Source organism: Monomorium pharaonis, chromosome 9 (assembly GCF_013373865.1).
Source record: "Monomorium pharaonis isolate MP-MQ-018 chromosome 9, ASM1337386v2, whole genome shotgun sequence".
Taxonomy (NCBI): domain Eukaryota; kingdom Metazoa; phylum Arthropoda; class Insecta; order Hymenoptera; family Formicidae; genus Monomorium; species Monomorium pharaonis.
Window position 1 is genome coordinate 3198239 of NC_050475.1, and position 23387 is coordinate 3221625.

Consider the following 23387-nt stretch of genomic DNA (forward strand, 5'->3'; position numbering starts at 1 on the left):
AAATTTTTCTCAAAATATTATTTTTTAAAGTAAACACAATAATTCAAACGTGATTTATTTGAGTAATTAAAATTTTTGAAGCAATAACAGTAACATTTCAAATTCAGATGTGTGTGGTTTTACGAAAAATAAAATTAAAAAATTTTTTTTATAATAAAAAAATAACAAGTACAAAGAAAAACCTGTTTATTTTTCAATTTTAAATTTACCGCAGTTGAATAATTGACTACGCAAAATTGTGAGTATTTAGAAAACTCTTGTTTTTGCATTTATTTTAATTTTATCTTACTTTTTTAAAATAAAAAAATATTTTTAAAACAGAAACATATTATTTATCTATCTCTGTAAATAAAAAACAAATAATGTTCAAGGATATTCTATTTTTTTGATTCGCTGAAGATTTATATAAGTTTTATATAACTTTTTGAATGTTAAAACATTGGCGCTTGAAAATTAAAATGTGCGAGAAAAAATGATGACTTTTAGCGAATCGGAACAACTTCAGTTTACTTAACAGTTCACAACTTCGAAAATAAAAATAAAACTAAAGAAAACAAACTACTTGATCGATTTTTCAACACTTATGATTTATGATGGACCATTTTCTTTATCCGTTCTATGCTGACTAACGTTTTCAGACGTGAATTACGCGCTAATGCTTTCCAAACAGGCACTTACGTGCACTCTGTGTGAGGAGTAACGCGAGATACCGCTTTTAGAACCATCGACGTAATCTCGAGCACGAGAGGGGCCCACTCGTTGTGCGAAAGCAGAAGTCTCGTTCTCCACGACGGCGTACGGTAATGACAACCGGGGCATTCCGCTTTATGACGGGATGACAAAATTACGTCTGGCTCCGCGAAGCGTGGCTAACTACAGGCCTGTCTCGCGGAAGAGGCCGTGCAAAAAAATGCGGGCGAGGGTCTTACTCCGGGGGAGACAGTGCGATGGCATGGAAAGCGTGACCGGGCGGCGATGCGTATTTTCGCCCGCGAGTGACACTAATTCGAATACGCAACCGGAAATCGGGAGGGAAAACAAGAAAACAGAAGTGAACTCGAGCGCCCGACGAGAACGCGATCTAAATTACGAAGAAGAAATTTTTTAAGAGACGAATCTTCTTTGATACTCTTTTTTTTTTTAGCAACGTAAGGGATATTGTGAAATTGAATTTTTGCTTCATCATTTGAATTTTGAACAAAACTTTAACAGTGCAGCAAATATCGGAGTATGATAAATAATATTAATTTTGATTAACAGTTTTCAACGTACAAGCTTGATGTTGTTTTGATTAGGGAAAAGTTGGCTGGAACATCATCCGTGTTTGTAAAGTTCCAGATCGGAGGGGTTCTGGTACACGCTCTGTATGTTTTCACAGTTTGTCCGCAAGTTTGCTATCTTCCGTGCTAACGCGGATATCACGAAGTGTTCACGCTTCGACAAATTCATTTCGCCGTTGTCGGAAACTCTCCGCGTAAATTCGATCTTCGCAAGTGGCGCAAGTGAAGTATGACTCGGCGATAAGTTCGTATATGCAATTTTCCTGCGAGAGCGTCTCCGGCGATGCGTGAAGCGCCCTGCTTCGAGAGAGGAGGCGCAGGAGAAAAGGAAGAGGAAAGCGCGCCTCTAGCGATCTCTCTCTCTCTCTCTCTCTCTCTCTCTCTCTCTCTCTCTCTCTCTCTCTCTCTCTCTCTCTCCTCGCCGTCGTCGGAAACGAAGTGGAAAACCGTTGCGCTCGTACGTTGTCCGTCGAATCGACTTATCGCCCAGCGGACAGCGGATCAATTCCGTCTCGATTTAAATGTAAATTCGCAGCAGGCTCGTCTCAGACAGAGAAAGCTCAGCTTGGGTGCATCGTCGCTACGGGCGCAAACGCAAAACGTATAATCGCGACGCTTAATTGTGACAGACGTCATCGGAGCGGGAAGACCAAGTGACCGCAAGGTGAAAACTTAATCTACAGTTCGTCTCCCTGACGTAACCGGGTGCATTTTTCATGCGGCAGAATTCAATTGTGCGATGCACTTGCTGTATCGAGGGAATCGGTCACAGTTTCTTCCCACATATGCAGCGTGTTTCGCACGAATTAATTTTCGAAAATATTTCCACGATTTCCGAGATTGCCAGAATTCGCGGGATTAAATTTATACGTCTCGCTTTCAACGTAATAGAACCGCAACATTTTTCGGCAGGGGCCGTATAGTTTTGCCGTACAGACAATGGCGAGAATGTAGACCATCCTCTTTTTGCGATCCAGATATCATCTTCCGAAATTCGTTGCCAAGTTTCCGAATTTAATTCTTTTCATAGGTATCGATTCGCGCCGCGCAATTCTCCGCGGCGCATTAATATATATACATACATATATACATAGATTATAAAACGAAGATGGCTGAGAGCGAAGGTGACTGGCTGGCGATAAAAGATGCAATGCGATCCTCGGAATAGGTGAGGCTGCATTAGGCGACGCGGAGAGTAATGATAGGGTCATTGACACGGGTTTACTGACTGCCAGCCGGGAACGATCGTTGATGGTGGTTTAGCAACAGTATTAGCGAGCCAGTTTGTACAGGATACGGTTAACTGGGTCGCGCAGGGTCCATGACATCTGCTGCCCTCGATCCTGCACCCCCCCTCCCCCTTCCTCCTCGCCGTCCGCGTCTAGTCGTCCTTCTCGTACCCGGGGATGTGTCGGTCTTCCCTCCGCTTTAATCCCCTTTCTCCCTCTTAACGAATGCACTATGGCGACGTCGGATAATGTTGTTACCCCGCGCTTTGCCCTCCGCTTAATCGCATTTCGTGTTTTACCGGCGTCCGTGAGCGTCACTGAAGATAAACGCGGCGGTTATTATTATCGGGGAAGGTTCAACGGAAGGCGCGCTCTTAAGACTCTCGCGAGGATACACACGGCCCATAAGCGACTGATTTGTGATCCCATTAGCTCCTTGGTTAACTCGTGTTCTATTTCAGGTATACGCGGATTACATGGTATACGCGGATCGAAGCGACGCAAATCCGAAAATGAAGCGAAGGACACTCGCTCAAATGTCTCGTGGACGGAGATCAAATTTCGTTTCAGCAAGAGATCGAAATAGGATTTTCACGTGCGGACAAATAATTTCGGAATAAAATTATTACGGACAAACGAATCGCTCATATTAAGAACAGAAATAGAGAGTTTAATTGGAGACCTTTCTCTCTCTCTATCTCTCTCTCTTAAAAGCTTTTAGATAATTGACTTCTCTTAGGCTTAATAACTCTTTTGTTCCTATTGCCTCTGTCATAAGCCCCTTTAATTTGCTTTATCCAATATTAATTATCGAGATGTCAGTCCTTTGGATTGTTTATTCGAATTTACGAAACGACGAATTTAACGAACTCACGCTAGCCATTAATTTTTGGTCAATTGAATTGACTGGATTGAGAAATACGTGAATTTTAAATGTGCAATAACACAATGCTGACGAGAGGAAAAGACGTACAAAGAAACCGTCGTCTTTTCAAGATGATACATCGGCGTGCACGAATTGTTTCGTAACCGTCTGACGCGTGTGGAAGAAAAATGTCATTCCGTTGTTTCAATATTCAAAATACTAATATGTATAATGTGCAGGTGCGGTGCGCGGACGGTTGTCCCACAATTTAGACGACAGATGTTGCAGCCGTGTTCTCAGGGCCGCCGCGCGCTGTAATAAACCGTCGATAACATTTTTTCTCCTATACCTGCCTACCTGCGTACCTACCTACGCGACTTACCGTCCGACTTTCTCCGGTTCCTCAAGTATTGAAAGGTTTTCCGTGGGCGAGACAAGGACGGAGAGGGAGGGTAGAATAGAACGGCGCAGTGGTATATGACGACAAAGTGCGAGGCAAACTGTCTCAGTGATGGATATAGCCGGTCGAACGTCGGTTCCATCGACGTAGGGTTTTTCCCCTGGTCGGTTATATAATTTGCGTTGGACGTCGTTCTTTTCACTTTGCGGATTTTTCAGATAATAGGCGGATATTTTCTCTCGGCAAAAATGTCGAGGATTTGGTTGCCTCTGGATTACACAAAGAATTGAAACCCCGTGTCCAGAAAACGGCTGAGCTGCAAAAGCTAAAGATAATAGAAAATCTTTCAAGCTTGGTAGATTTTTATTTGATAGATTTTTTTTTCAGTTTGCGGACTGAGTTTAAAAGTGTAGGCAGAACTTTATAGTTAATAAAATTTCATTAAATTAAATAGACCGTGCTAATTAGACACACGTGGAAAACCTAGCTTTACATTCAATTCTATCTTATTTATCACAATTTTATTTAATATTTTAAGTATCTTTTTAATAAATAAAAGCATTTTATTAATTAAGCTGACATTCTGTTAATTAGAATATTAATTATAGCGTTGTAATTAAATTGCTGCACACAATACACACATATATCTTGCGTTATTACATTACTTTAGCGAGGTAATGCCTGTGTCAGATTACACGATGCTACTTGCATGATAAGGCCATTGTACTGGACGATAAGCCATAATGCATCAGCGAATTTTATCCGTAAACGAGGCTCGGATATTCCGCGCATGAGAAAACTTAAATGAAATTTATATCGGCTCCTTTAATACGATGACGATACAAAATAACCATTTTTCAAGTGACGGTAATATTTAGAGTAAACTTTTGAAAGAATAATATTCCGCGTTTATTCGCAGGCAGAAAAGAGGAGCTGGAAGAAGAACGCTCTCCGTAATATTTTACGTCTCTCATACAAATATTTTTATAAGTTAGATCGAACCTTTTCGAAATTACGGCTTTCAATTTTCTTTCAATTATTCCATTAGAGGATCTTTCCGCTCCGTCTCTCACGGACATTAACAGCAGTTTCACAAGGGGTAGAATAGAATTGACAGTCTATCCTGCGAGGAGCGTACATTTTATATGCCGATGATCGAGCATATTTCGCGATTAATCAGATCGTCGTTTAAATCGCCGATTGATCTTCCACGAGGGCGAATTCGCTTAACCATCGTGCAATCGTCGGATCATCTGATGGGAGGGGGGAGGATATTTTATTTCGCCGAAAGGTCAGGTTTATCATGCACGCCAACCCTAGCGCGGTCAGAGATAACGAGAGGGGCGGTGAGGGTGTGATTAATATGGCATAGAGCGTAACAACGCGCAGATTTAGTCTTGGCCTTTGCCAAAAGTGGGTCGTCCTCGCTTTTCGGCGATGCCTCGTCCGCCAATTAAAACGCTGACCGCCAAATCGCGGAACACCACCTTCGGCATTCTTCGACCTACTCCAATCAACTGATGTCAGTCGGTTAAACGTAGTTAAAACGGTGTTATTTCGGTACCGTGTATTCATAGGCATTCGCATGCGTTACAATCTATCTCCTCAACGATTTCTGTTAAATTTCTGCCTGCATACAGCGTAGCGTTAATAATTGAAAAATTTCCAAGGAGATAGATACAAGATTAAACAATTAGATTAAACAAATTCTCGTTAGAAAAGGAAAGGTCAGTTGTAAATTTATCAAGAAAAAGAATTGGCTGTCCTGTTAATTAAAGTTGCGCAAAATGTTATGAAACGATTATATCTCTTAGTTAAGTACCACATTCGTAGAGAATCTTTCTTCATTCCTATTATACTTTCCGATATTTTATATAAAATAGATCTGGATATTATTAAAAAGTTGAGACCTCATTTATCCAAACTTTTTAATTTTTTTTAAATCGTTTCCAATTACGATCCGAGATGGAAGTTTCTTCTTTCTTTCGCGGCTGCTTTTAATTAAAAACGGAAGACGATAAATCTGAGACGTACCCGCAGATACGTGGATGCTGGTAATCGATTGGCGGTTCGCCGTGAGTTTATTGAGATTCTGGACGTTGGTCAGAAACAAATCCCGGCGGACTCCCAGGCCTCGCCGTCACGTTCCCCTGTTTCTTTTTGTCCTCCTCGCGCGACGAAACTCTACTCGAAGAGCTCATTCTGGAAACGAATATCGAACAGTTTTCCGATACTTTCGGCCTCTGGACTGTGACTTCTTCTTCTTCTTCTTCTTCTCTTATTGTCAGCGCGATTTGTACCGATGGCGCAATATCCACTATTCCGCCTCTGCGTTATTTTTTTCTACTATTGTCCGGCTTTACGAAGTCCGAGGAATTTCTGACGGAAGTAGAGTGACGGCTATTGACTTCGAGATTAAGCGATTCTTGCGCGACGACTACATGAATAGAGGCATTACACAACATTCACGCTCGTACACCCTCACCCTCGCCGATAAATCGAATTTAGCTCGACAGCTTTTGTGCGGCTGCTATAAAAGTAATGAATAACCGAGAGGGAATAATTGAAATCGTTAGGTACAAGTGGAAATGGATAATAATTTTAGAATTAACAATTCTTATCAAATGTTTAAATAATACTGGATGTTTTTTTTAACAATTATAATGAACTGTTTATTTATTTCGATGCCGCTACATGTGTTCAGAGTTCTCTCGAATCTTTTGAATTCCGCGTTAACGTAGCCTTCGTTAAAAGATTTTGTGTTTGATTTCCTAGAAGAAAAGATTAACCTCCCCGGAATTAATCTCCGTAACCTTTCATCTTACAATATTGCAAATATTTTTGTTTAAAGAGTTTTAGGAAGCTAGAATTACTTCACAGAAATTTATCAAGTTATTATATTAATAGTCTATCTCAGCATATATTATGAGGAAAAATGCTATATATCTCATTTGTATAGACCAATAATCATGTTGTTTTTTGTCAATATGCAAATTTGTGGATGCGAGGCTTCTACAGATATTTTTTAATAATATTTATGGAGAAATTGCTTATCATAAATCATTTTATTAATATAATACATTTATCATTATAAAGATATACTTGAATATTTATCCGGCACTACATGAAATATTTCGATCGCAATAAAATGACTCCGCAACTTACGTTATCGATGAAAAGTGCAAGCGTTACACAGCATCATCTATTCCATCGACTTTTCCCCGCCTCGTGGGAGTGTTACGACATGAGTGCCGTGGCAGTCGTGTGTTTGGCAAGAGCCATAATTTTTTTTCGCGCTCGTACACATGAAGGATACATAGCTGGGAAACGAAAACGTAGGCAACCAGTTCTTGTCGGTGATCTCCATTGTTGGAAGAATCGAATTGCAGAACCGAGTGTCCCGCGCTCCGTGTAGATCCTCTCAACTCGAGAGTCCGACCGCGTTACAAATTTCATGCTTGTACTTGTCCACCGCATTGCACCAGCAGTGGCTGGAGCGCCGCTTCCTTCCCGTTTGAATTATCCAACGTTGACGCAGGAAGGTAGCTAGAATTTAATTGGCGAGCGACCGTGAGCACCCAGGAATCCCCAACGAGCATTCCTGAATTTTGGGCGTAATAAATTTGGCAAAATTACACACCGCGCGTTAAAATGGAGAGTTCAACATTTCGAGAATTTATTCACGTTCCTCGCATACAAAATTTCATGTTTATCTTCATTCCAACGTTTTGTTTGGCATCGAATTAATTTTTTTCTTGCCAATATCGGAACTAAGATCGTCGTCAATCAAATTTATTCTAGGAAAAAGAAATGAATGCCTTCAGATAGAGCTATTTAATTGGAATATTTTTAAGTAATTAAATGTTTTGTTACATAAAATATAACATTGTTATTAAAAAAATTCTTAGCTAAATAGCTTTTGTTCTAAATATTATTTTTTTGCGTATATTAAAAAAATGCGTTCTTGAACTTTTCAGAACTTTTTAATATTCTTTAATATGACGGTTTTTAAATTAATGTTTACATTGAAAAAAATTTGAAATATTAGTAAGCAAATGTTACCAAGCTTGTAAAGTTTTCTCGATATTTATTGGTTATAAATAATTTTCATTGTGATGACGAAGTATATTTTTTGTTTATGAAATACATTTCAACTCTGTGAAACATGTCTTATTTTTGTGAAATCTCATTTTTCTTGTTGATTGATTTATTTGCTAGAAATTAAAATTTTTTTTGTATTTTAATAAAGATTTATTTCCTGATATATTCCGCAAATATAAATTTCTAAGTACCTTTTTTGTGAAATCTCATTTTTCTTATTGATTGATTTATTTGCTACACAGAAAAAAAATGTAACATAGCCAATAACATATGTGATTGCGGGCTGCCAACATAAAATACTCAATACAATAATATTTGCTATTAATGCAAGTACAATGTTGATACTGCAATAGCATATATTATTGTATTGAGTATATCTGTAATTGGCAATAACATATTATTGAATATGTTACTTTTTTTTTCAGTGTAAAAATAAATTTTTTTTTGTATTTTAATAAAGATTTATTATTTCCTTGAAACATTACAAATTTATATTTTGCAAATATAAATTTCTATGTATATTTTTCTCAATGTAAAGATTCTTTTATCTTTTCAAACACAGTTTTACCTCGTTGATTAATGACACACGTTATTTAGAGTCCGCTATAGTGTCAAACGAAGAGCGGATCTAGTTGCCATCTATGTGTCTCCTCATCTATACATCTGCTAATGTGTGTTCGGTTTTTATCTCCTAACGGAAATCTAAACGACCAAGAGAGACGTTCTACGTGTATCGCCTCGTCAAATCACCACAACACTGCCTTGTATATTCAAATCGTGCTGGATTCGAAAGAGGTCGCGAAAGCTTCCCTTTTGCATACTAAACGTCGCATTATCCCCGGCGCAGCAATAATGTAATACGGGAGGAGCGCAACGACATTACGGCACGATACGCATGATAAGCGTGCAGCACGCATAGTGTGGTTAACTCTTAATGGTTCCCGAGATGGATATCGAAAGAAATTCACATAGGGCAAAGACCTTACGTTTCTTCCCTAAAAGTTTCGTAGCAACTTTCTTTCATTTCCCAGATTTTCTTTCTTACGTGTAAAAATTTACTAAAACTGGAATTTCCGAGTTGACGATGTTCTTTTTCTTATCTCTTAATATTCCTTTATTAACGATATCTTTTTAAGTGCAAATTTATTAAATGTGTATCAAGTTACATGTTTGTCATTTTATTCTAAAAGTTCTTATGCACACGTGCGACTTGAAATTAAACGGAAGTTTATATTTTCAAAATAGTTGAATAGTTTGTTAAAAAAAGGGTTAAATAAAGGAGTTTGTTCCTGATTACAATGAGGTGTTGAGGCAGGTATTAAAAATACCAACAATTTTTTGCCATGATACGCTTTTAGACTAGGAGTATGTTTTGTTGTGAGGCATGGTCTATTATAATCTGTTCATTATATTTATATGTAAAATACGTTGCAAAGTACCAAATGACAGTTCAGAAATAGATCTTTACAACCAATATTTTCATATAGTGCCAACTTAAGTAAATTATTTTTGTAACTATCTAATAGCGAATTTGATCGAACTGTGCTAGTGCGCACTGGTGTACGCTAGTTTAACCTAAGTGTAAAAGTGGTATATCACTTATTCTTCCTTGATTTGCGTAGCTTAATACATCGAAAAAATCGCTATAACATTCTGATTATCTCCCTAAGTACACTTGATATAAAAGTGAAGTGAACTCGTTGAAGTGAACTTTATCTCAGATTAAAAGTGAAAAGTACGATGTTATGTAATTCTTGTTGAAACTTAATTCGTTAAAAATATACTTGAGTCAGCCTTGAATTATTGAGTGACAATTACTTTAATCAACAACAAATTTACTTTATATTCTTCAAAATGAAATATGTTAATTTCTGAGTCTAATCAGTTGAGCAATCCGCTGCTGTGATTTCATTGGGTTTCGGCCGTTCCTAAAATAACCAATACGTGTGTTGTTTCAGGGGTGTCTGGCAAGGACGTAAGCGGGTGGCCGAAGATTCCGTGTCTGAAAGGCCGTGCGTCTAGCAAAGGCGGAAGCGGTGCGGGCGGACCGCACGTAGGCCCGCCGCAGTGTCCGCACTCCGTTTTGAGCAGCACCCGCAGCTCCGTGAGCAGCTCACCTTTGAGCCCGTGCCCGACGCCCATGCCCTTCCTGGTGACTTCGGGCTCCGTCAGGTGAGTACAGCTCATACTCTAATATACGTCGTATACGTTATTTTACCTTTGACATCGGCTAACGCCGAGATTCGATTTATTATATACGTCGAGCTTGGCGAAACCGAGGGATTTCAAACTCCGCGTTATAATGAAAAGCATAAATCGTTATAAATGCCATTGTGTCGAGTGTAAAAATAGTCGTTTACCGCGAAGTTCGATGTTTATGTTCGATTTTTATGTTATGTTAGGAACATCGCGTATTTACCGTTCTAGCTGTCGTAATATTTTCTCTATGTTTTTCTTTAAAACATTTTCAAGTTTGTTTGCTTCCTTTTGCCAAATTGGGGGCAAGGTATTTTCTACATGGCCGTCTCGAATATGAAGCTAAATGCGACTCAAGTTTCTCATTCAAGAAGCATCGCGAGAGGCAATTAGCGACGCTGAAGGTCCACCGTAATTATGTAAATTCGCGAGGAACGTTGCAGAGTTCCGTTTTCGACATAGCAGCGACATCGGTTTTCATTCGCGTAAAGGCCATGTCCACTCAAAATAGGTTCCATACATATTTTATCAGGCATTATATCCAGCCGTAAGATAAACATAGCTCGGTAGTGTAAGCCGCGCAAAGTTCATAGCCGGCGATAGTCAACGTACGCTTTAATTCGTCACTGATCCATTGTAATTTCCTTCCACGTATACGTCAATCGTCATATTGATTTCCTCAATTTTTGTCACCAGAAGTGTGCGTGACTAACGAGACAACATGACTTTTCTATGATAATAAGTCACAGGAAAAGGATCATTTCGGAAAAAGAAACATTTTTTGTTTACCTCACATTAGACTTAATAATTAGTTCATGAATAAGTATTTAATAAATTTGATTGCATTTAAGAATGTAAAAAAATGTGTATATAATTGTTTGGAGTTTTTCTGACGTCATTAGGCTTAAAGAAATGCTTTTCTATCATATTGAATTTATTTATTGCTGGAGTAAAAGAGGTAACGATATCGTTGCATTTGATATTGGAGTAGTCGATAAACGTACGATGACTAAGGCTTCCTCTTTTATTTATGCAACGATTTTTTGTTGCGTGCCACGATGGGATAACAATTAACGTTATGAAAAATGGAAAAACCCGAAGATGCGCGTATTATGATTTATATATAACACTATGCATAATATGTTTATTTGCAATAATCTGTGCTAAAATTGTTAGAATCAGTTTGCACGTTTATAGATTCATTAAAAATTTGTTTGGACTTTTAATGACTTTGCTCTTGCATGTAATGAACCGTTAACTTTTAATTGCGACCTTCCGCACGTGCTATAACGATACAGTCATTTCCGACTGTATAATTTTCATTAATATATTGTGAGGACAATATTCAGAAACTTTTTAATATTATTTTGTTGTCTATGAAAACTTTGTAAGACCAATATTGTGTTTTTATACTTGCAAATTTTTTATATAAATGCACAAAGTAAAATATGAAACGGTAACTTTCAAGTATTCTAATTATGTGTAGAAAGTATTATATTATCATATTAATATATACGGAGTTTCCCAGTTCCTCTCTCCCCTTTTCTTTATGCGAATAAAATGTTCTACGCTGCTCTCAAGGTTATGCCATAAAAGTAAATGCAAAGCAACGAGATAAATGCGCTACAATTTTTTGTACGATGCGCTGGTGCTCATAAATTGGAACGAATGTATCACTATAAATAAATGGAAACAAGAACAGGAGAGAGGGCTCTTTTTGCGATATATGAGACGTCATTACCGCATAATTTAAGGGCTGAAGCAGCTTTCCCTCAGAATTATCAACTTGTGCAAAACTTCAGATGTTGTTCAGCTTGCGCGGTTTCGCAACATTCTCTTTAAAAATCGTATGCTTTTAAATCTGCACATCTGCTGGAAGTTGAACTTTTTCATTTACGAAATTATTCTCTTTTTTTCCCCCTCTTCTCGGCGAAGAGGTCCTTCCAGAAGACCTTCGTCTAACGCATTCCCTTGGCGTAGAGAACCGATCTTTCCGAGAAGTTCGCGAATTCAGCGGATATGAGCGGAATAGCGAGTTTGTCGGATATAACTTCGACATCCTGACATGCCCGGTCGGGTCTGAATGAATAATTCATGGCATCTCTCAAAGCACCCAGGGCCCCTGCTGCAATATCGATAACCATCCACTTTGATCAACCATTTCCCGGCCTGTCGTTCGATAATCGTTCCGCGTATTCCCGCGGTACGAAAGCAAGACACGTTGTTGATATCCATCGCGAATAGGCAGGCTTGTCTCATCTTCGTACGCTTTGATAAGCGCTTTTGATACACTTTGCGCTTTACTCTTTGTGCATTTATGTAAAGAATTCCTAAATCGATTTAAAACCGATTAAAAAATGTTAATTAGCTAAGAAAATTTTTATTAAAATATTGAATAATTAAAATATGGGAAACATTCTCTCTCGAAAGAACGGGACATTTTTTCAAAGATATCCGTGATACATTTTCTATTCGCGATGTCTAACGGCTATACCGCTTTCCGCGTATCTTGCGTTTTAATCGCATTTAGAGATATTCTACGAAGAAGGCCGCTTATGCCGCCTCCCTGGTGGTCGCGTTTTAATCCTTAAAATAGTCGCGGCTCTTAGTAGAACGTGGGACAAGAACGGGACGTTCTTTCAGCGAAGGGCGCAGATGTCTCGCGTGTAGAGGCAAATTGAATGCGTAGGTGTGTCTATAGCCCGTACCTATCGAAGTTATCGATTGGCTCTTTGCCCGGCTCTCAAATTCAGGGGGCTTTTCGTCACTTGACAAATGTTAACGGCGCGACGAGGCGTGGAAGAGAGAGGGCGAGGGCTGACTCGTGTCAAAGTCGTATATCTGTTGTAAGCCGTGATACGTGTGCGAGTTTTCATATGTACCGTAAGCTTCTGGGGATTTTTCCGCGCGCTCTCGCCCTGGATTCTCCCTTGTCTGTACGAAGCGCAGAGAATCCGCACTGTACTTCCTAGCTCATATCGATGATAACAAAAAGAAAACTTCCTCGCTTCTTTTTATATCGATGACAGGCGCCTAATCGCGTTTCGAATATAAAGCGGATATTCATAACGTTTTTTCTTTTAGAGGCGTGATCGAGAGTCGGACTTAATAACGCATTTTAGCATGGTACGAATGGGAAAGTGATTAACGTCTTGCGTGCATGCGGCATTAATCACGTCTTTGTAATCCGGCAGAACCTTGCCGGGAGCAACGGCGTGTGAAGTTTGTAAGAACATTGGGAAAAAGAATGGATTAGATGCGTCATCTCGCGATCATTAAGCATATATTTAATCGAGGACGTGTATTCACAAATTGCAGCGTACTGAAACTAGCGCGCACATCGTATACTGCGATGTCGGGAATTTTTCTTTCCTACCCGCTCTACTTTATGGCATTTGACAACGTTAATTTTTCAAAATTCCATATATATATATATATATATATAAATTCTCAAGAATAAGTTTTTCAACATTTGATATATAAACGTTCTTTCTCACATTGCACGCTTGAACATGACTGAAATCTCACGTTGATTCCTATCGAGAATCCCGAGGACGATTTTATGTCTCTCAGAAAAGAGCGTAATATTTTCTATTTAACTTTACTGCGATAATTTGGACGATATCCGAGCTATTCAAGAGAAACTCGAAAGAATTGGTTTATCTCTTTGAAGGGGCTCGCCTCATCCCTGAAAATCTGTACTCCGCGCGCGAAGTTTCAAATCTGTTTGAATTCACGGGTCGCCAAACTTCCCTTGTTAACGTACCGTTGGACCGAGACCCCCCCTCTCGGTTAAGTGATTCACTTGTATTCCATGAAACACGTAAGAACAAAGTTGAATCGAATTGAGTCACACTTGAAGTTGAGATACACCCGGAAAGAAGCCTGAAGAAGACGGAAAGGCACGCCGTTAGGAGCCGCGTGAGCATGCCCCGTGGATAGTTTAATTGGCAATTAACCGATCCATGTCCATGTTCCAGTAGCGGCATGGTGCAAAGCGTCGGGGCCAATTTATCGCCGGACCAAACATTCGGATCGATCCGTTCGCTCTCGGTGACGAGGGAAGTCGCCAGCTTCCCCCTGTCGCGAACGCCCACGCCGCCCCCGCAGCACAGGTAGGTAAATTCCGTTTTATTTCACTTGATTCCGATGCGTCGGAAAACAAATACCGATAGCAAGCGAGTGAGCGAACGGAGCACACTTTGCCAAATGAATTAAGCGCCTCCGCGAAAAAAACAAAAAACGGAGCAGTCTCTCTAATTTCAGCTCTAAATTGAAATCGGTGATGTAAAATTTATTTATTTATTTTGATTTGTATAACAGCTTTAAATTGAATACGAATCGACAAATTCCGACGGGATATTCCAGTAGCTTCATTTATTCGGTTTATTAATGCTGCATTCGTTAATGCCGAAGATAGCAATTTAGTCGATAAAATGCATGAATTTTCCGCCGTTGTCTTTTAACTCCCAGTCCGTAAGCTCGAGATTTAACACGCTACTGCTTCATCCTTTGAAACGACTGAATTTACAATTCTAAAGAGAATAAACTAACTCAATAAGTACATATCACACATCTTCGCAACGGAAAAAAAAAAACAAAAAGAATCTTAAAAGCAAAATGCACAGAGGAAAAATTCAAGTCACCCATCTCGGACCGAGCTTATCTGAAAGTGCACGAAATACGAATTCGTCTTACGGACTGACGGGTTAAACGTGACGCCGGCGGCCGAGGCGAACGTACGCGCACTCACGAGGCGAACGGCCTTTTCGTGGTCGTTGCAGACCGTCGGCGGTGGTGGCGACGAACCCCGAGGAGCTGGGCGTCGATAGCCCCTTGAGGGAGGCCTCACCTAGGCCGGAGGTGCGCGTGGTCGCGCCATCCCATCGGCCACTACCACCGACGTCCGCCCTGGCCACGACCAACAGCGGCCATCACACCGCCGTCTCCACGGCGAACCGTAAATCCGTCAGCATACTGTTACCCGAGCAGAACAGCGGATGACAGCAGCAACAACGACAGCAGCCGCATCAGCAGCAGCAGCAGCAGCAGCAGCAACATGGCTTCGTGCACCGTTGCGACGAGCAACCGCTCTCGATCTAGATGCGTCGCGCTCGTCTGCGATGACGAAGATCACGCGTCACGCGCCGATTCGATTCGGGTAACTGAGAATTAATTGATCTCATCGCGTAGATAAGACTGTCCGACGAAGGCAAATGATTGACGATGATTTTTAACTGTCGGTTAATGTCGATCGCGGTCCAAAAACCGTACACTTCGTTTTAAGCGCGAGCATTTTAAATCGCAATCGACGCGAGACTCCGACAGGGTTGGAACCATCGTCAACGAGGGGTTAAGTAACGAGGGACCTCATCATGGTGGGATCCCATCACTTTTTACCGCTTGATTAACTCTACGCGAACCGATAGCTTGACTGTCGTTTGCCCGACGATACGCCGATTGAAAACCGTGCTCAGGGTCCCTCAATGTCTAACGCAAGATGGCAAATCATATTCGTGCGGATTTATCACGAAAGAAATTACAACCGAGAAATTTTCCCGTATAATAGGATTCGCGAAATAAAAACGAGAGAGATTTGCGTTTCCAAGTCGTAGTGGATCGATCGCGCTTCGATTCGCGCCATGCTACATTATTATTATCACAACGCTACTGTGCATTATTGAGTATGTACCAGAGAAGTACATGGCGCGCGGTACTGATCAGAGATGCTATTTGGCACGCATGTCTTTTAACCTTCGAAAATTACACCGTCAACCCGCAAGGTATGAAAATCCGGAAATGGGGAAAGATAAGCGAGTCTTTCGCATATTTTTCGTCCGGAGAATGACCGCGATCGTTACTTTGACGTCGGCGTTGCCGTTAATAATTAAGTGAGGCTCTCTTGTTCTGCGAGTCCTACATTTTTATACAAGTTCTTAACAAAGCCGTGCAATAATCCCGTTGCAGATTACGTTGCGGATAACGAAACGACATTATTTGCCTGTTTGCGCATTAAGGACGCAATTAACTGCTCTCAGCGGTGCGTTAAAGTTGGCGTGTACCTTTCTCGCGTGTCGAAAGGGCTAAAACCTCCGGGAGGCACTCAGCACGGTTTCGCACTATCGGCGGCGCATTAATTAAGTCTCAGTTATTCCCGACCCGCGTCGAGCGACACGCCTTCCTATTTACACTACCGCCAAGCTCCAACCGTCTCGAACATTTACATCCTGGTAGATATTCGTCGCAACGGGGCGCGTTTCAGGCCAAAAATAGTCCGTAAGGTATCCTCGCGCGCGATTTAGCACGTCCCCTCGAGATATCAGAGAGATTCAACGAAGTGAGAGAGGTCGAGATCAATCCGAGTCCCCCTTCCTCCCTCTCGCCCTTGCGACTTCACTTCTTCCTAGCTTCTTTCCGGCGCCGAATCCGGTCTCGTGGATTATTATTAGATTTGTCACAGCAGCAGTTTAGGGTCAGATACGTTTGCACATTATTACATTTTATCATGTAATCTGGAAGATCAATTTGTCAAAATTTCTTATTATCAGTGTAAAATAGAACTCTAACAAAATAGCAATATTGAGATAGAGGCAAATATTCTAAACCGCATTTATCAGAGTAGGCATTATGTATTCATAGGCATCTTTCCTTGCTAATGGAGGGGTGATTGAGAGGACAATCTCCCGTCCCTCTCTTTCCCTGTCTCTTTCTCTCCCTCTCTCTCTTACGGCCGAATCTTCAATATCAGTTATGAAAATCGATATCGAGAGCAGTGAAAACTCCCGATTTTGATCCAGGTAGGTAAATACGTTATCTGAATAGATAAACCGGATCATACGAACGTTGGCAGGAGTTCAAAGCTCGGTTAGACGGGTCGATGGGATGTTCGGTCCAATTCGCGTGTAGGATCGAGGTGACGTTGTTATTTTTAATCCAGGCGGATTATCTCCGACTCGATTCATCGAATTCAACAAGAAACATCTAACCAACGCTTATACTACGTAATACAACAAATTCCCCGTGCGATTTATAACGCGGTAGCCTCTTTTTTTTCTCGGCGTTGGCTTTGAATAAATTGGCTTCCGTAAGCATTTGTCATTTTTTAAAAAATTGTTCAGTTTTTAAAATGTAATAGGGATGATAATTTTTAGAGAAATTGTGTCATACTTTACGTTAATGGTTTTAAGAAATGGCATGAATTATTTGTCACGGTTGATTGTCACTACTGAATTTATATGGGATCATTTGTCACGTGCGAAATATCATATATGAATTCACATTGGTTTCTCCGCGGTCATAAATAATTTATGTAATTTTTGAAATGAGGAGCGCATGGAGACTGAAGAATTAATAATTCTGCATAAATATCGGTATAGGGATTACTCAAAGTATCGATTAGTAGGTCAGGTAGTAAGAATCAGATCGAAACGAGAACAGAACGACTGTAATTATTGACAATCTATTATAGAAGACAATCGTGTTGCTAAAAATCGTGAGAAGAGGCAGCGAGAGAAACATTTCGAGTAAACTTTTTGAATGAATTACGACATCATGGTTTGATAGAATGGTGAGGGGAAAGATGACCGAAAGAATTAAAAGAAAGTCTCGGAAGTCTCAAACATCTAACATTCCACAGTAGTTCTTGTATTGAAGTAAACTTTAATGATCTTTAAGTGTAAAACCTCGGTTAAGTTAATCTTATTTTATTTTTCTGATTTGCACGCAGAAATGAAATGTGAACAATTTTTACGGAAACTTGAATTCGTAATATTTAATGATTGGCGGTTAAAAATTTTTTATTTTACTATAAATATTTTACTTTTGACTCGTTACGGACGGTGTGTATGTCAAATATAATAGATCTGAAATTGAAATTGTTTCTAGCTGAAATATTAAAAATAGTATTTTTTTATCCAACGAAAGATAACAGCTTATTATTACATATAACGTATTTCTGATAAGCTTGTTAAATTCTACTCTCCATTACTGTTCACTACAATATGGACAGACCTCGCTGTTTGACATCACGAATTCAAACACGATAATCAAATGAATCACGAAACATCGAGATATTTCCGTACAAAATTGCAAACTTATTAAGGTCGTCAAAGTTTTAAATTTCGCATATTGACAAATATCGTCAATCTTCTCATTCTCAAATGACTTTCCTCTCGCGATTGGATCGAGCACGAAAGACATGCGTTACGCTTCGTAAGCGATTATCGATGTCAAAAAGAAAGGGAATCGCTCATCCCGGTAATGAGGCAAGAAGCGAAATTTTTCCCGCGTTGTTGGCATTTCGCGATAAGTGGCAAGACGAGAGCAGGTTTTAACGAGTAACACGATCCTTAACATAACGCTGGCCCACGGCAATCGGATTAAGTGCTTTTGATGGAATTGACCGAAACTGGATACGGGGTTTTGTGGCGCTAATTAACACGTATCGCTCGAACATTCGCGGAAAATATAAACAGACAGATGCGCGACAACTGGTAATACGAGCTTTATTAAAGGGAGAGAATATATTCTACAGTGATCAGCTTACGATTCGCGGATTCTTATCGTGAACCTGATAAATCTAATGTAATAAAAAATACAATTAAGATTATGTTAGAAAATGTAGACAAGTCAAAACTATATAGAAAGTATATAAGAAAAACGAGAAGAAATATATGTATTATATATATATATATTAATACTTTTTTAATAACATTATTAAAAGATTATTTTAAAGATAAAAATATTGTACAATGATTGCGTAAATGTTTGACTATATATACCAAAAGATTTAATTATTTATTTTAAGAGTACGGAAACGTATCTTAATGAGCGCCGAGTTTAGAGGCGTTTTGTAAAACTATGTCAGTTGAGCGATATCTGTTAAGGGGCGTCCCGATAGTACTCTACAGAATGGTGCTAGCTAGAATACCAGGTGAATTCGCGTGATGAGTAACTCTTGTGGGAGAAAAATGGTGGATATACTAATCGCGTAGTAGATTTAAGATAAGCGTAGCTCTTAAGGTAACACACGCGTTTGTGCTCATAATTTTCTGCTTGCTCGACGATGCTACGATCGATTCTCGATCAAAGGTCTCTCTCCCGAATTTGAAGAAACAGGTCCTCCTCGAGCAGGCAGCCGAAATTTTACGTAAGATTCTAGTCCTGTAAATACGTATAGGTAGACGACGACGGTATCGGTCGTGGAGCGTGCGATCAGTTCAAGGATTTTTTGAACTCTTGTCACGCTCACGATTGTATCTATCAGTGAGAAAAGGATATCGGAAGATAAACGATCACAGATGTACGCGCTTTATAAGCTTACGATTGTATCGAGGAAGAGAGGATATTGTTAACTCTTTGGAATACGTTGATATAGAAGAACATATATTATCCTTTTACAAGAATTTATCATTTAATTGTTATTTCGAAAAAGGAAAGTTAAGAGAGGAAAAAAAAAACTTAAAAATCGATCTTTTACACTTTTTATTTTAGATATATACTGCGTAGTTATTTATTTACTAGAAAAATAAGGCAAAAAAAGCTTTTGAAGAGTTAACAAAAACGCGGATGTATGCGCTTTCATTCATCTAAACGAAAAGTCGAAGCTATGAAATTGCGAAGTCGCACGAGGAGGCGGTATATATCAATATCCTACTCCGGATGCCCGGACACCTCCCAACACCACTGGGATTTAATTATAAACGTCCTTGTCCCTTTTACGAATAACGAAGATTAATATGGCGTATGAACTCGTGAACTTTCGCCAGTCATAGTTTCGATTTAGTTCGGGGCTTTTAAAAAAGTATACGGTGCATAATCCGGAAAGCCGCCTACGTGCTCCCCGCATGTGTCAGTGACGTGCTAATTATTCCATCGGTTTTGATCGAGGGCCCCCTCCTCCCCCCTTCCCTCCCCGGTTTGATTGAGTGACCGTTGGTCGAAACGTCGCGAACGTTTCGCCGAGAACTCTAAGCGGACGCGCTTGAGTTTCTGGATATATTCGACAATATATATATATATATATTTACATTAATCGTAAACGGTCTAGTATGCATACACGTGTATGTAGCTCACTCAATAGCATTTGTTCGTGCTGTCGTAGGATAATGAGTGGAGGTGGAAAAGGATGTTGCGTATGTGAAAACAAATAATCGCGCAGGCGATTCGTCGAATCAATTGATCTCCACTAGTGAGAACGAGAGTAGAATTTCGATTGGCGCCATTTATTTTGAGAGTGGAATAAAAATCGAGTTCCCGAACAAGATTATACAATCTGTATTTCGGCCGCGGCATTTTAATCCCCGGTCCTCGGACCGAAAATCTGGAAGCGTAGACTCTCACCTTCATTGGTGTAATCTAATCTTATGTACTCGCTCTAAATCACTTTTTGATAAGGATTTTCAGGACTTGATTTACGCCACTGTCATAATGAGCGGCCCTAAGTCACGAAACGAGAGACGAGGGAAGCGTGTGCCAAAAAGTAGGACAAATTTCTCTTGCGGGACGAAACGAATATTTCGTGTATCATCTCCTGTTTTGCTCCATTTCGTCCCACTGTTCCACTTTTGGCAGCCTAGATACGATATCTGGTATGTAACGTAATATTCGCTGAGAATGAAATCGCAATTGGATGGATTCCAGAACGTGTTTCCCCGAGAGAATCTCATCAATGTTGGCCCGATGTCTTTAACTGGAACCGTGGGATCAGATGGGTCAAGCTCATAAAGGGAGCTTATGAGAGACACAGTGGGAAATTTGTAGAAAGCGATGCTTTTCCTATCGAAAGATTCAACGCAGCAATGGACGAAAACTCTTTTTACAAAAATTAGAGGGAGGGACTTGTCAGATACGTTTTAATTTTAATCTTTGAATTGAGATTGAGATTAAAATTTCTTTAAAGATCTTCAAAAGCCTCCGTTTGCCATTGTGTTTCGCTGAAGCTTTCGATTAATTCAGCAATACAGATCAGGTCGAGTTTGTTGCGCTCAAGTTTCGATAGAGAGACTCGAGATTCCGCATTCTCGCTCTGTTCTCCTTCAATCGGTCGACTTGTTTTATTCTCGCGAACGATGTTAATTTCCGAGCGGTGTGATTCGGACGAATTGCTTCAACGTCGGCAAGGCTCAAGGTCGGAAATTAACGCGACTCTCGTCGCTCTTCGTCGGCGCATCCTGCACGGGATGGCGCAGAGCGCATTCTCACGCTGCAGTCGATGATGGCGGAACTTCGGTTACGTAGTTAAGGGTGATACGTATTTTCTTCTTTCTAGGCAAATTGTGATAGAACGCGTAGGCACGTAAGCCATAAGATTGATTCAAGTGATTACACTAATTTTAATTCTCACTTATTATAACGAAGCCTATAAGCGAGCAAGTTTGCAAAGGTGCAGTTTGCCGCGAGGGATTTACGCGAAGCTTACCGTGCTGTGACTAGAACTGCGATAATTTTCTCTGCGATTCGAGAGACAAGTTCATAATGACATCCTACCTCTCTGCTTTTTTTTGTAATTTCGAAGCTTGCGACGCTGTAACGCAAAAGTTGACGAAATCTGCTTTAAAAGTCAATTTACGACAGTTTTTTATAAAAAGTTAATTTATTGCAGACTGAAAAGATTAATTCCTAAATATTTATAATTATGTGTAATATACGTTGATAAAGTTACATCAATTTCCAGTTTTTAACAATCCAGTTACCTCGAAAGGTAAATGAATATCGTTCGTAAAAGAATTAAGCAACTTAGCCTAATGGCGTAAAAACAATTTGACAGGTGAACTGCACTTGATCGGCTCTTGCTCGCGTAAAGGCTTTACATGACATTAGGTGTAAGCGTACGATTCACGTATCGTCATGTCGAATCGAGTCCTTCCGGCGGGACTCGAGCGACCCGCATTCATGGTACTTTTACGATATACATATAATTATACATTATAGCCAATAAAATTTACGATACATCAAGGATGAGTTTTATAGCTGTTGATTATAAAGAGGCTGATTAAGTTTAGATATCGTTCCAATGTACTCGATACATTTGATATAACGCAGTTAAAGATATCCATATGGTATAGATATTATTATCATTATTATTATTACTATTATTATTATTATACCACTGTAGTTATAAGATAAATATCCCAACAAAATCCCGTTTCTTAAGCGTTTTCGACGCGAAGCTGACGCCATGATAAATAAGGAATAAACGAAGTATCCTTAGAATAGATCGATTCATTATCTGTCGCGATTTACGATTTTCGGACGTAGGTATCATCGTCATCGTATTTATCAAATTGAAAAGGAACCATTAACTTCATATCTCCACCGCTTGTTGTGTAATAATATAGCTGGAGGACGGCTGGCGTTATAAAGGAGTATATCGGTGAAGCAATGAAATAAAAAAGAAAATTTTAACTCTCTACATAAAAATCGATATGTAGGTCATTGGATACAGTGAGAATTCAATCTTTTCCCAAATCGAGCGGAGGGTCTACGGTGTCCGTTGATGCGACGACTTTCCGCTATACGGTCGCCGTTTCGGATCAACGCGCGGTCGTCGATGTTTGTGGTTTTATACTTGTGCTATCCCTGCGGCGAACGGCAATAAAGGGCAGCAGTTCTGGCCTATACGCGCGTTGTAGAGACATAAAGAAAACCGAATATAACACCCGTAAACTGCTGTACGTCGCACACACGTGGTGCCGCGGGCCCCCGCAGCTTTCCGTAATCGCGCGCGCGTCACGTGACGTGGGGGGCCGAGAGCGACACGTCTATTAATCGAGAGGATTCCGCTCTCGAAAGAGATTTCTCTAGGGATAACGAATTTTTTTATACCGAACTGTGTCGACGTCGGCTCAACGTCACCTAACGCGCAACCTTCGTTTTCAGTTATGCGTCTCATTTAATATCTCAGTTTAGTCGAATATCGTTTTCCGCCGCGAACGTGGCGAGAGATCTGAATCTCCCTGTAGGCATTTTAAGAAATCTTATCAACCGAGACCCAATTAGCATAGTGAAACCGTTACGTCTGAACACTTTGGTCTCATCATTGTCGCTATGATTGTCATCACGCTAATCCGTCGTTACTATTAACCGTCACCGTCGCGACCGCGGTGACGTGACGTAGTGCGCTCTGTACTCGATATTCTGTGTCGATACCTACACACCTAACTGTATATTAACAATGATCACTGTGTAAGGAGTTGAAATTCCAAGTATAATAAAATCGCTCTTCATATCCCCGTGCTCTTCTCACCCGACGACACTCCCGATCCACGTTTCTTCGATCTTACCGCACTTTCAGCTGGATAACAAGCGAAATTCTT

The 23387-nt window shown here is 40.1% G+C and overlaps 1 protein-coding gene across 2 annotated transcripts in view; it reads left to right on the forward strand.

Annotated features, from left to right (window-relative positions):
* The window catches only part of LOC105835868, a 71309-nt gene extending 48010 nt beyond the window's left edge, over window positions 1-23299 (forward strand). For both annotated transcript variants that reach the window (XM_028193424.2, XM_012679487.3), the window contains exons 4-6: window positions 9834-10047; window positions 14052-14186; window positions 14856-23299. In XM_028193424.2, coding sequence (XP_028049225.2) covers window positions 9834-10047; window positions 14052-14186; window positions 14856-15075 — 569 coding nt within the window. In that variant the 3' untranslated portion in view covers window positions 15076-23299. The remainder of the gene's footprint in view (window positions 1-9833; window positions 10048-14051; window positions 14187-14855) is intronic.
* Window positions 23300-23387: the final 88 nt, after the last annotated feature.